At 38.6% G+C, this 15,091-nt stretch overlaps 1 protein-coding gene across 1 annotated transcript in view; it reads left to right on the top strand.

Annotated features, from left to right (window-relative positions):
- Positions 1-2,191: 2,191 nt before the first annotated feature.
- Positions 2,192-15,091, top strand: part of LOC104078588 (DNA helicase MCM9-like) — a 13,345-nt gene continuing 445 nt past the window's right edge. Inside the window, 7 exon segments of the mRNA XM_009580273.1 lie at positions 2,192-2,268; positions 2,392-2,598; positions 4,253-4,455; positions 5,428-5,631; positions 7,405-7,487; positions 11,595-11,740; positions 13,942-15,091. The exon segment at positions 13,942-15,091 is cut by the window's right edge and continues 12 nt beyond it. Of these exon segments, the coding sequence (XP_009578568.1) occupies positions 2,192-2,268; positions 2,392-2,598; positions 4,253-4,455; positions 5,428-5,631; positions 7,405-7,487; positions 11,595-11,740; positions 13,942-15,091 (2,070 nt within the window).

The following is a 15,091-nucleotide window of genomic DNA, read 5'->3' as shown; positions in this document are numbered from 1 at the left end:
AGGGGGGCTGTGGAGGGATCTGAGCATGTCCTTTACACAGCCGTGCTGTCAATGCCATTCCATTCCTGCATCTGTAAAGAAGGGCTTGGGTAACATCACGAACTGTGAAACAACATGCATCCCTGTGCAGCAGCAGGAAGGCCAGAGAGGAGGCCATCTTGTGTGGCAGCAAGACACCCGTAGAGGAAGCCATCTTGTTGGTGCCACACACAAGGGATAGGGAGCGGTGACATGCCACTGTAGCACCAGTTTACATGCCTCCTGCCTCTGTGGGGGCTGGAGTGTGGGCTGGGAAGAGCAGAAAGTGCTCAGGGCTTGGGGGGGGTGAGTTGTGTACCCTCTCGCCAAAAACTGTTGTCCGAAAAGCGGATTCGTGCCCGGCGTGCAAGTAACCAATTCCACACGCTCAGGAGAGATATTGTTTTATTCAGGCCTGGGTGCTCGGTGGACTTGCCACCACCTGGTCTAATCACCTTTCTGTTTATATCCATGCTTCTCATACATATTTTAAGTTTCTCTCTTACATATTCATTAAGTTTCTGGGAACTAATTATAATATTACATCATCCTAGACACTTGCGCACTAAAGCCTTTAGGGTCTTCTTGAGGGTCTCGGGTGGTCTCTGGTGGTCAGCAGGGTAGTGAACTTTCTGTGAACTTGTCCTTCCTTCTCCTTATAAGGTTGCAACTTGTCCCCGAGCCCTACTTGGATCGCTTTTGTTTACGGTTTCCATAGTCGAAGTTAATTATCACTAGAATCTAACAATGCTTCTAGGATACACAGTTTATACTAGTTACAATTCCACACACTTACAAACACAACACCTGTTAGTTACCTAACTTCTAAGCAACAAATCTTCATTGTTTAGAATTAAAGAAGCGAGCAGTATGGAATAAGAGGTACTGTAACAGACTATACCTACTGCATCAACCACATGAAGAGATTCTGTGGAGAAATAAATACACAGCCAGGCTCTAGTAATGTCTGCAGGGAGCCCTTGAATGCAGTGGAACATGCAGGAAGGCATGTAGGAGTCATCTTCCCACCTGCATGGAAAGGCCGAGCCCTGCTGGCGGGAGGAAAGTGCTGCCAGATCTGCAGCAGGCGAGAGCGCAGTGCTGAGATGTGGAGGCCCATGGCCTTCAGCAAATCTCCAAGCCCGTGCAAGGTTTGGAAAGTAGATGACACTTTTGGTTTGTATTTACGAAGAAATGTCATCGTCTGATACTTGCCTGATCTGTTGCTCGCTCTTTTGCACTTTTTAATAGCATCCTCCATATGTGTGACAGAAGGCTAGAGGTTATTTTGCTCTTTTATAATTCTGCTATATGATTGACTGCCGGCATTGTTCAGTGCAGAGTCCAGGAAACCAGGAAAGATTGGACACAATGGAGGAGATTCCTCACGACAACCTAAAGTACATGTTCTGTTATCGGGAAATGTATATTTCCAGTAACTTTTTGCTGAGTGGGAGCAAATGGCTACTGTGGTGGGCTGCGCAGCGATGAGAAGGCCTCAGCAGCCTCTCCTCCCCGAACCAAGGGAAGTTGTGGGGGGCGGATTCTTTGGCTTTTGCCATAGCATTCCAGGAGATTTTAAGCTGGTCGCAGCTTGTCAACTACTAGGATATTTTGAGCTGAACACTAGAGTGAAAAAGGAGGGCTAAAGATAGAGAAGAAGCTGGAAAATAGGGAATAGAATGTTTGAAAGGAGCTGCACATACTTGATAATGAGTGGCTGTTTTCACAGTTGTGCGGAGTTTCTGACCTGCCATGCTCCCCATGTTGTATCATGTGTAGATTTACTGATCCCTGCTAGGAACTTCCCCTCCCCCCCCCATTTAATCCTTAAGCATCTTGGAATTTTCGTTTTTGCATAATCCTTAGAGGAACCCAAAATCTCATAAAGAAATTTAATTGCCTTAGTTTAAAGTGAGAATTTGTCTTCACTTCCTGGGGCCAGGAGTTAAAAGACACTTGAAATAACGTTTTTTTTCCAAACTTTGTTTTGCAGCTCAGAAATATTTGTCTGTTTTACTAGTTGATGGGGAGGAGGAGCTGGACTGGGTCCATTCCGTAATTTTGCGATCTTTGCATTTGCTCTAATTTTCATTTTGATCTGGCAGATTTAGTCTTCTTACCATAATCTCTTGTTCAATTAACAAAGTCCTAAAACAAGTCACTATCGAACATGGGAAGCTTAACAGAATCTGCTCCACAGATCCAGACTAACCTGCCAAATGCTAGTGGGATGTCTTACCAGGAGGTGTAAAGTGAGTTACACAGCAGAGCTATTTGGTGAAGCTAACCTGCTGTTTTGCCTTGTGTCCGTGGCACAAGCCAGTGCGCCAGGTCCCTTTCTTTCACTAAAGTGCACTCCTGCATTTTAAGGAAAAGACTGACTGAAGTAATTGATTCTTCAGGTTTGACAGTGACTGCTGTGAAGGACTTTGGGGAGTGGAACTTGGAAGCTGGAGCACTGGTGCTTGCAGATGGAGGCCTTTGTTGCATTGACGAGTTCAATAGTATCAAAGAACATGACAGAACTAGTATCCATGAAGCAATGGAGCAACAAACCATCAGTGTTGCAAAAGCAGGGTAAGTGGCATGTTAACGTATGTCATAAAACGTTATAAGACATTTCTCTTGTACTTAGAAGTTGGAGGGAGGTTTGTCATGCTGATTAAATATACCTGTTTTCTTTGTTGTACTTAACAGTTTTGTTCTAAGCAGTATTCTTAAAACTAGATGAGTCAACATTTCCAAGGACAGTGCACTGGACCAGAGCTTGCAAGCGATCAGAATAAATACATACCCTCTTCACTGTTGGGTTTTCAATATACCACTAATCTAACTGATCATGTCCTTTCTTTATTCTGATCATCTCCACTGAAGCTCTCTTTAGCCTCTTTGGTTTGTGCCATTTTTAACTCCTTTAGGTGCTTCATAACTCAGCTCCTTTCTACCTCTTTCTTCTTTGGGGTTTTGCTGAACATTTTGCTGTTGCCTGTAAGACAGATCTAATGCATCTCCTTTTCCCTATGTCATGTCAAGGATTTTAGCCATACTATGCTGTATGTTGACAATGACCATGAATTTGCCTGAATTTACCCATTCATCATAAAAACACCTTCTGAAGTGGTACTTTTTGTCCCAACTCAGTTATGATGCATCCCCTGTAAATATGCTAGGCAGACAGCGGACAAGTGATGCCGCTCTCACCTGGGAACCTTTGCCAGTAATCCAGTTGGAGACAAATATTTGGAGTCAATGTGGTCCTATCTACTTAGTAAGATAGCGACATATTTTAGCCAGGTTCCTTGTTGCAGTTGGTTGGGTTTTGTAGACCCCAAAACACAGTTTGCTAACTTGCACATGTAGCCTCAGTTGCTCACTTTGGAGGACTACATCTAATGAGGATTTTTTGAGTAGTAACTTAGCACAGATAGGTTAAGCACTTTGTTGATTTAAGGTCTTATTTTGGTGCATGGGATATAAGGGTTTTTTCCCATTGGGTATAAGCTAATAGAAGATCTGTGGTCCTTCCTCTCAGTTGCAGAAGAACTTTGGACGTGAGGCAGCAGTTACTCAGGAGCTGACTAGAAATAGCTCAGTGACAAACCAAAGTTAGAATACTTCTGCTGCTGCCTTAACCGAAAGGATTACATTTGGACTACTAGAATAAAAACAATCTCTCCCCACATCTAAAAACACATGCCAGGATGGCATGGTTAAGAGAGGAAAATGGCTGTTTCCCTGGAGAAACAGTTGATATGGCTGCCGTCATTGGTTGGTTGGGTTCATATTCATAACATGTTTACAGACAGGAATAAAACATATGTTTATATTGCATTTTATTTTGCTTTCTTAAAATGTGAATTAAGCTAAAATGTTACTTTCCATCATTAAAAAGTGTTTCTATGCTGTATAGATCAGCAAACTAATATTTATTTCTGAAAAGTTACATTATTTTTCACCATTTAAGGACCTAGCTGTATATAGAGATTACTCATGGCAATATTGCTTGGTTACTTTTGGTATCCTGATCACTGTCTTTCTGTCTAGTTGCTATTCTCTGACTGAGAAATGCTGTATATATAATATATATTAACACATTATTGTTCAGCTCTTACGGTCTTTCAGGGTAAGATGTGCTCTTTGTAACATAAAAAAATGATCATTTTTAACACTTTGGAATAATTTCCCCTACCCAGTTTAATTCAATCATAATGTTCACCATGCTTTTCTCTAGATTGGTGTGCAAGCTTAATACAAGGACAACTATCCTGGCAGCAACAAACCCAAAAGGCCATTATGACCCTAATGAGTCTGTATCTGTCAACATAGCTCTTGGCAGTCCCCTGTTGAGCAGATTTGACCTGGTCTTAGTATTGTTAGATACAAAGAACGAGGAATGGGACCGCATCATTTCATCCTTCATCTTGCAAAATAAAGGTAAGAGTAGTCTTTTTAAATTATAAGGTGGGGTTTTTTTGCTTTGTTTGTTTTTTAATTTCCCCGCCTTTCAGTTTAGTTTGTTATTCTTGAGTCTTTCATATTAATCAGTGTTTACATTTTTGCTGTGGTAGTTTCCTGCAGTATGGTTGTTTTTCAAGTAGAAATAAGATAGACATCACTAATTAATTAATAGGGGTGAGCTGAGAACACTATGATCATTTACAAGACATTTCAGCCCAGACTGCTCAGTAAGTGGATAGTTTCCATCTTGCGCCTTTACCGTGCTTGAAGTGCAGATCCTACACACCATGCAATTGTACATGCTGTTAATGGGAGACTTACTTCAGACAGAACAAATCTGAGCTCCGTGTGCTGCAGGGCTCAAAGAGTGAACAATAGTGTTCCCTACGAGGCATTCTGTGCTCTGGAGTTAGGGAAGGCAGTGTGATTTGATTTTAACCAGCCCCTTCTCCATCCACTTCAGGAACATGGCTTTGATCCCTATTAGGGAAGAAGTGGTTAGAGGAAGCTTCTTCAGCTAGCTTGCTTCCCTTCCCCAAGTGTTTCCTTGAAAAAAATGTTCAGAATATGGCAGGTAGCTTTTGGCTCCTACAAAGTAGGTAAAACGGCCAGAGGCGGTACATACATTCATGTAGCATTTTACATTTTAAGGAATACTGGAGCACTTAGTACTGACTGTACCATCTGGTGGGCAGTGAGTCTGACAGCAGTTCTGTTGAAATCACTGGGGGCTTTACTGTGGATTTTGATAGGGGAGGGATGGATAGTGTGTAAGATTCCACACTGGAATTTGATCAAGTCCTTGAGGACTAGCGCACAGACAACCCAGTATGCCCCAAAAATACAGTAATGTGTCTTGTATAGTCACTTTGCTATTTAACAGGATTTCTTAGGAAAAAGCTTGATGTCTGTTGTTGTAAAATTACTGACTAGGCAGTTGTTATGCAGGTTGCCCAAGCAAATCAGAAAAGCTCTGGAGCATGGAAAAGATGAAAACCTACTTCTGCCTCATAAAAAGTATACAGCCAAAATTGTCTGATGAGAGCAACCTGATCCTTGTACGCTACTATCAAATGCAGCGTCAGAGTGACTGCAGAAATGCTGCCCGAACTACCATTCGCTTATTAGAAAGTTTGATACGCCTTGCAGAAGGTAAGGCCGTGGCAATTTTATTTTTAGGCTAACAATTAACCTTTATAAAATGAATAGATCAGGAGTATAATTATAGCCAGTAAGCAGAGTAGCAGCTTTTCCATAGAGGTAGGGATAGGTGACTCTTGTATTGTTTTATCTTTCTAATCTAAAGAGACTTGGGGTTGGAGATTTTGAATATGGGAAAGGGTGTTATATTTAGATTTTTAGTTTTAATTTTGCCACTCTTACACCATAATAAAAACTAAAACCACTGGAAGAAATCACATTCAAGAGAAAAAGCTCAGAAATTATGTGTCTTTATGAAAAGCAATCTTAGGATTTATTTTACTTCATTTGAGTCCTGGGTTGCCATCCTACTCAGCCTGAGGAAAGGTGCCAAGTATTTGCTTCTGTCCTAGAATTAATGTAACATCAAAAATAACACATTTTTGTTTCCTTAAATATCAGTAATCAAGTCTGTATTTTGCAATAGGACCTCAACATTTCCAACTCTTGAGTTCAAATCATACTTCATTTATAAGAACAAAAACAAAGGAAGCAGTAGGTCTCTGTCTTAACATGATTTTGTTTTATAAAGTGGCATAACAAATATTTTCAGGATGAATTTAAAAGGATATACTGTATTTTTGTATAACAATTGTAAATGGTCTTTATGCTTTTATATGCCAGCCAGCAATGTAGTGCTTCCTGCATCAGATGTTTGTATTTTGTTCTCCATTTTGGGGGAAAAATTATTTAAATGAAAGAGATTCATAACTTTTAGGGATTCACATGTTATTTTCACATTCAGTGTTTCTTCCATTCTTATGCGTTCACATGATTGGGGCTTTTATTAGCATTTTGTTCTTTCAAAGTATTATATAGATGGTATTAATTAGCCTGCCTTTCTCTTGCTGAATAAGAACTGTGTGTGTTTCCACGGCCAGTTAGGAGGAGAGCTTCATGTGGTAAATTATTTGCATTATATCCATTTACAAAAATCAGTTTTGTTTTGCTGACTTAAGAAAGAAAGGAAGAAAAAATAAAGCTATTGTAGAGAAAAGCGTATTAAATAATAATAAATTTGCGACACAGACCAGGTAGAGGAAATCAAATCTCTTCTGACCTGTGATGAAAATTAGACTTACTTTTTTACTTTATGGTATGACATGTACCTATATAGATAGGGATGTTTCATATCACGCTGTTTATTGTGATATCCATTTTCTAACTCTAACATTTTGAGCATCTTCATCCGAACTGTCACTGTAACTGTAATCAGGAAGTCACATTACATTCTTTGCTAGTAAAACTAAGCCTTCCAATTCCTGTTGAAATTGACATTAAAATCAAAAGGATTATATTTAGGATGAGAGGAAATGGCCTCAAGTTGCGCCAAGGGAGGTTTAGACTGGACATTAGGAAAAACTTCTTTACTGAAAGAGTGGTCAGGCCTTGGAACAGGCTGCCCAGGGAAGTGGTGGAGTCACCATCCCTGGAAGTATTTAAAAGACGTGTAGGTGAGGCGCTTAGGGACATGGTTTAGTGGGCATGGTGGTGTTGGGTTAACAGTTGGACTTGATGATCTTAGAGGTCTTTTCCAACCTTAATGATTCTATGATTCTATGATTCTATGATTCTATGATTCTATATTCGTCTTTAAGTTAGGCCCATACACAAGTGTGTGAAGAGCTGAAGAAATTTGAAGAAATATCCTGTCCCTTCTAGAAGGAAAAAATTGCTTTTTGACTTTCGTAACACTTATTTTCAATGCCCATTTATTTTTGATAGCTCATGCCCGGTTGATGTTTAGGGATACTGTGACTTTGGAAGATGCTGTAACTGTGGTATCGGTGATGGAATCTTCTATGCAGGTAAGGTTTCTTGCAGGCATTGCCATTGCTGCAGTACCACATTTAAGGGATTCAGTTTATCATGTGGATAGATACATGCCAGCTCCCTTCATCTCTTTGGAGAGGGTTTCATGGACTCATGGAAAGTAGGTCATCAGAGACCTTGACAAGTCATTTTTAGTCCATCTTGATTATTAAAATCCTTAAAGAGAGATTATACTGAAAAATCTGGATGGTGATAAAGGCCTGGTACCTTTTTTTTATAGACTTCTCAGTCTAAGTGAAGTTTTGGCATGCTATTGGCTTTTGGTAATCTACATTTTAAAGACCTTTTGAGACAGAAATTGTGTCTATATCGCTGTGTTTAATAGCCTCTAATGAGTTTTTCTTCCATGATGTTATCTTGTCACTCATTAACTAGGTATGAGAGAACCAAATCATTTTTTTGGAGTGAGTTTGGAACAGTTGCCAAGACCTACACTTTATTTTGCCATTAGATCATTTTAAAATATGTTGGTGGTGATACTAAAACTCAAAACTTTTGTTGCCGTACGCTGAAAATTGTGCATTCCAATTATCACGTGGATTTGTGTAATGTTTCTATGTAGAAAGGCATTGAAAAAATGTGGAAGGCTAGATTTTAGTTTACTGTAACATTATTAGGATGTTGAATATAAAGAAAAAGCAACACATTTAAAATTAATGAATGTGAATATGATAGGGGCTTTTTTAATGGAAATGTGGAAAATAATATAGACACTATTACTTCAGATAGAATATTTTTAAGGGAAATAAATCTTCATGCTTTGGAGTAGGAAAAACATTACCATAAGCAGATTATCCAAAGTTTTATGCATGGGGATTTTTAGCGCATCTGAACTATTTAGTTTTGGCTCTGTTGGAGATTGTGTACTCCACTGCACAGATGACTGGTCTGATCCAAAATGGCATTTCCTATGTTTCTGTATAGGTTGATATGAATATATTCAAATTAAAATAATTTTATATAGCATCCGTTAGCTCAATGGACCTTAAAGACCTTTGCAGGAGTAGATACGCTCCTTTTTCGGAGATAAAGCTTTTCAGGATAGATGCACAGTCACATATGGCAGGTAGGCACTTGTGATGTCCCTTGTTCTTTCAAGGAGGGTTGAGAAACTAATTGCAGTTTGTGCCATGGATAGTCAGTTGCACAGTGTTGCAAATGGAATTTGTCTCAAAAATACTACAGGGCCTGACCTTATTAAGTAGCAAAAGATTATTTCGCTGTCTGCTGCAATTCATCTTGCACTGTTTTGAAGAGCTCAGCTTTTCAATGACAGCACTACATCTGAGTTAAAATAAGAAGCTGTACTAATATATCCAGTTGAAACAGCAGAAGAGATTACATAAATGTTCATTAACTGTAATTAAACCTGTAATTAACTAGATGGGAATTTGATGGGACACTGGTTTCAAAGCAATATGATTTTGGATATAAAAAGTCTGAAATACTCCTTTTTTTTTTCAAAACAGATCAAAAAGTGGAATTTATGTATATAATAATAAATGTGTATTGTCATCTGCGTATCTACCTCATCAGCACAAGTAAATGTAAAAGAATTTTTTATAACTGTGGGTCACTTTTTCATATTTATACAGCCCTGCCCTCAAGGGCTGCAGTTTGCATAACAAGCCTCTATCTAATAAGAGTCAATGAGAAATTTGCCTGAATTATGACTGCAGAAGACTACCTGGGAACAGTTGGTATGCTCATGATATTTGCTCCACTCTTCACTTCTTATGAGCGAGTAGGCAAATGTATTCATTTTTGCTAGGAATCTGCAAATTCGAGATCTGCTATTCAAGGCCAAATTTTACTTTCCTCCTGGAAAGTATAAATGAATCACTGAAGCAGTTTATTTTTGAAGGAAGTTATTTATTTGTTTTATTAAAAAAAAAAAAGTAACATGCAAAAGTTTATTTTCAGAAATTGATTCCTTCTCTAGAAAAAAAAAACTTTTTGTATAGATACGTCCTGTGTTTCCTGCCTAATTATCAGTTTGTAGAATGAGGTTGTAAATGGGGAAGTACCAGCGTCATTGTTGAAGGACTGGCTGCCACCTTTCAGCTCAGCAAACTCTGTCTTCAACACTGTCTTTGCAACTTCTACAAAAAGTCATATTCTTGCCAGTATAAAATCAAAGTTCAAGGTTCTTATCTCAGTGTTTAGTTATTTCTTGTGAACCCTCTTGGGAAGGAGGACTATCACATTTTCATCACCAGCCTAGTTCATTGGGGTTTTTTGTTTGTTTCATCCTCTAATTCACCCTTATTTTTCTCTTTCCTACTTTGTCTTCATGAGCATATTCTAATCCCCCTGGCTTGATCTTTTCTTTGCTTCATTTCCTCTTTGTTAACATTGTCTCCCTCCCTCTCTTGGTCATGTTTTCATTCTCGTTTTATTCCCCTTCCAATCCCTCTCCTTTTACTCCCTTTTTACATTTTGTTTTCCCATCCTTAGGCACTTAACAGCCTTACTTTCTGCTAACTTTCCCTGTAATACTTTCTTTTTTCTCTCTCTGTTCTAGATCCTTTGCCCTTAGTTCCACAGTGTGTGGATTTGTCATATGGCTACTTTCCTCTCCTCAAAATGATATCTCGGAGGGGCAGATATCTCAGAGACGTAAGCACCAGCACAAGAATGAAACTTCACAGATATCTTAAATTCAGTCCCATCCCACTTAGAATTTCTCAAACACACACACATACACAGAGGAACATTTAAAAGAAACTCATTGTGATAGCCAAGTAAAGCACTGAAAAGTCAGTGAGGGCAAGACATAATCGTACCCTTTGGGCACATAGCTCAAGATACATGATCATGTATTCCTTTCTGTCCTAACCAAGAGACTGGACTTTCCTTTCTACAGTCCCTGCCTCATTAACTATGAATCTTCCAGTCCTTGAAACAAATACGGCAGAGAGGTTCTACAACAACCTTTTCCATGGCTACAGATTAATGCTTCTATGTGGAACGGATCTGTCATGTTCCTGAAGTGATCTGCGAAAAAACCCCCAAGTGATAAATTCAACAGGGTGCATTAATGGTCGCATGGAGAGCCTTAGTTTTAGCACTGTGTAGTTTTAGAGGGCTTTAATTAGCCACTTTAGAGGGCTTTAATTAGCCACCAGAATGTCTTTTCAATGTAAATTTTTTTTTTAATACAAAATTTTAACATTTCAAAATGGAAGAACCAGAAATTGCCACAAACGAAAATGTGTGGTCCATGTGATGCCATATGTAGCAATTGCTGGTTCTAGAGACTCTGTTGACTTTTGCTATTGCTCTCATGGCACGTGATATGCATCGTGTTCATTAGTTGTATTGGGCTTTATAAATTAGACAGGAGTGGTAAATGCTAGCTAATCTGTGGTAAAATAGAGGGTTTGTGGTGTGGGTTGTTTTTTTTTCCCAAAGAGCAATTAACTACAGAGCTATTCTAGATTATTTGTTGTGGAACAGATCACTTTGTGCAGATGCTCTGTTTCAAATGAAAACTGCTTCATTTCTCACAAGGCACAGCAAAATTGTCCCAGATTAAACTCACTTGCTCTCTGGAATTATTCCTGAATAGTTAATTACTCTTAAAGAGCTATTCAGAAATATTTTTGCTGGTCAATTTATCCTGTGTTGACAAGCCTTAATACCCAGGTCTTTCCATTTAAATAATTAGGCAAAGCTAGTGAAAACTTTTAGCCATCAGAATTTCTTCAGTTATAAAAGTGTCTCACATGGGCAGAATTTTTACAAGGTATTTGGAAAACTTCTTTAATCCTAATCTCCGATTTTAGTCATATGTTCTCAAGCCTTAAGTGGACTTTCCATTTTTTGTATAAATAAAAATAAACCAGTACGAGTAAACTGCAGGCTTGGTCATATAATTGCTTCATACGTATGAGCAACTTTGCCTGTGTGAGCAGACCTAATAGGGTTATTTGTGTGAATACAGTTACTCAGTAAATATTTGCTACCTTAAGCTTTAAAATATCTGAGGGAGAATTTTGTATAAAATGGTTTCTGCTGTTTAAATTTGGTGCTGAATAATAAAATAGCTTCCTTTTTTTTTTATCTTTTTGGTGACATAGGGGGGTGCACTTCTCGGAGGCATCAATGCCTTACACACCTCATTTCCAGAAAATCCAATGGCACAGTACCGAACACAGTGTGAACTCATATTGGAGCGACTGGAGCTGCAAGATCTTCTGCACAAAGAGCTACAAAGACTTGACAGGTTATAATATGCAGACTAACAAAATAATTCAATAGCGAAAAAGAACTGTTTGACAATAGTATCTGGAGAGGATCTAAAAATAGAATCTGACATTGGGAAGGGACTTACTCTTTAGAGGACATGAATAAGCCCGGAGATTGTTTTAAAGTAGCACTCCGAGATCATCACAAGATCATTTCTCTCTCTGGGTTATGGAATTTACAAAGAATTTAAGAACATTTTAATCAGTTCCCAACTCGTATCTCAATTCTATGCTCACATAAGTTTCAGCGGAGCTTCTTAGGGTCAAAATGCCAGATTCTGTAGCTGAGCAAATAATTTTATACAAACTTTTGTAACTTGCTTGGTAAAATACCAAGCTTCAAGATCTGCTTCATGTTTTTTAAGCCTTCTTTTGTGTTGGGCTTGTCAGGATCCTTCCCTCTCTGTTAATGGAAAATATAAGCCTGAATCAAAGTTCTGTTCTTTTGGGTGATTTTTCTTCTTTACACGCTAGAATTTTCACTGTCTCTTTGCTAGTTTTCAGCTCACTGCAATAATCTTTGGAAAGTCTATTTGTTGTTATTAATAGAAAACTTTTAACGTACTGAGGCTGAGAGGAAAACACTAGGATTGGAAGGAAATAAAATACAAAAAAATAACATTTTTTCCTGAAATGAGATTAGGCTCTAAAGAAACTCGTACTTTTTTATTGTTAAAGGAAGATAAAAGATTAATGTTATCGAAGCTAATGGAATAAGAACAGCTGGGAAAATACACTTTTTCCTTTAAATATTTTTCAGACTTATTTTGTAACTTATAGTAAGGACATCTTAAATAACCACAGAGGCAATAAAAGCAGATGAAAGTGGAATATCTCCGACAGACAAAAGCTAGTTTTAAAACAGAGGTGTTCATAAGGGATCATAGAAGTGTAGAATGGGTTGGGAGATCAGATACAAAGACAGGATCAGGTCTGTGTTTGACCTTCCTGGCAGGGGCTTGTGTTATCTGCTCCAAAGGCCTTCTAATGAAGAGGATTTTCCATTGCTATTGGGTAGTCTGTTCCACTATTGCTCTATCCTAATGCTCGTAAAGGTTTTCCCAATATCCCACTGAATCCCCTATGCTGCAAATTAGACTGATTTCTTCTTCCCTGCCTCTTAAGCAGCTTAGAGAATACTAAATGAATGTCCTCTTTAAAACAACCTATTCTGTATTAGAAGACTTGTTCCATGCATTCCCCCTAAACTATATTTCAGTAAAACAAGCATGTATCTTTCAGCCGTTCTTGATGAGTCAGATCATTTCTGCTACTTTCCGTCAAAATTTTAAGAATAAGCATATTAGTAAATAATGATAATAATGGTTCTAAAAGATACATGTCAATATAGTGTTTTCTCTCTCATATAGCAGAGGAACTGTTTATAATGCATGGAAATAATTTCACCTACCGTAATGCAGTAGCTTTGGCAATAGAATTTGGCTGCTCTTCACTCATTGTTAGAATCACTATTTAGCAAAAAGTAGAATGCTATCTCCCTTGGCAATTATGTGTTTAGGTACAATAGACAGAATATCAGCTATACTGAGATTGGAGGGAACCCTCATTCTAGCACCTCTGTTGTTTTGGAGGGCCCTGAGAATATTAACAGCCACAGACAGTGATAATTAAGTTTTATAGGTGATCTGAGATCCTTTCACTTGTGGAGTTTTTGCATGCTGGATCCATAGTGATTATGAGAGAAAACCACCAGCAACCCCTATTCCAAGTAATACCTAGATTTTCCATTCTGATAACTTGTTTGAGGCTTTGCCTTGCTCTGGATAAAATCTAATGAGGTTCCTGTTCTAGAAGATATACTTACAGAATATGTAATCCTTAAGGGACTCTAGCAATGGCTGTAAATAGTGCAAAGGTGTTTGTTTGGGGGTTTTTTTGTTTCCCAAGGAAATGAAGTTTAGGTGGTTGCTTTCTCTGTCCATCTGCCTGTCTTTTACTGGGGACACTAAATTCTGCCACTTACTGTAGAAGGTGCTGAAAGATCACAGACTGCAACAGCAGTGTTTGGAGCTATATGTGAAACTTAATAATGCAGTTTTGTGACCTACACTATTTGTAGCTTTTCACCATTCATACATATTAAGCATCACTAATGCAATAAAGAAAGAAAAAAAAAGAAAAATAAATTACTATTGCTTAATTTTTTTTCATTCCATAGATTACAAAAGGAAAATTCATGCCAGCTGCAGCCTGAAGAGACAAGTTTCAGTACTACTACAAGAAGCCTGAACAAGGATACATTTGGGCAGTCAAAGCAAATGTCTCAGTCAGAACCTTCAAATCAACAAGAGAATAACTCCAGGCCACAGCCTTCTTTGCCCGAAGGCAACTGTGAAGGGGATATACATCTAGAACCCCCATGCAAGTTGGCACATGATAATAGCAAAAATACAAAACACTTGATTAAACATAGTAAGAGAGGCGATGATGGCAGCCTGGCATGGTTTGACAGCCTGGAAGAGAGCAACACTGATGCTGAAGAAACTTTTCAGAAAAAGTCTCCAGTGCCCAAGATATCTCCAAATAACTTGGCTTCAAAAACCCTGTGTAAAACATCCTGTTCTGAAGAAAGAAGTGCTTCAATACCAAGGAAGGGAAACGGAATGAGAGAGTCACTAGCAACTGTGAATCTACATGCTCCTTTGGAACAGGACAAAGTTTCCAAGATAAGCAGGAAAAGGACTGAAGAACACAATTGTTTTTCTTCAGAAGCAAATACTCAAGACTCAGCATCACCAAGTGCTAGTGTGCAGGATTCAGTTATTACACAACGGGTTTCTAAAAGCTGGCAGAGACTGCACACAGAGAAATCACATGGATTCTTTACAAGTACACAGGACCCCGAGGCAAAGGCCCTTCCTTCAGTATCACCTGCGTCTGGCCTGCCAGATCTTTCAAGTGATGCAGATTCTGTGCTAGGGGAGGAAAAGAACAGCGTATCTGTAGCAGCAAAAACTGCAACAATTTCCATGAGAAAACGAAGTAAAGATCAAGTAGTGAAGGAAATAAAGGTGGTAAGTTCCCATGAGCCAGAAATCCTTGACAGTGAAAGTCCTCCAGCAGCTAAACTAGCTAAATTTTCTTTCAGACCAAGGACAAAACTTGATCATTCTTCAGAGAAGAAAAATGAAGAATTTTCTCTTTTTCAGAGTGAAACTATTTTTAAGCCTGGAGAGCAGCTCCAAGGAGAGCAGTTGCCAGAGCAATTGCCAGAAGAATGCTGCCCCCCTGAGAAATCCAAGATGACATTGACTCACTTAGGAAAAAATAGTTTGGAAAAGCGATCAATTAATAATAAAGGGAGAGAA

Source organism: Fulmarus glacialis, unplaced genomic scaffold (assembly GCF_000690835.1).
Source record: "Fulmarus glacialis isolate BGI_N327 unplaced genomic scaffold, ASM69083v1 scaffold22246, whole genome shotgun sequence".
In the NCBI taxonomy this organism is placed as follows: Eukaryota; Metazoa; Chordata; class Aves; order Procellariiformes; family Procellariidae; genus Fulmarus; species Fulmarus glacialis.
Note: the sequence above shows the minus strand (reverse complement) of the source record. Positions and strands in the feature narration are given on the sequence as shown.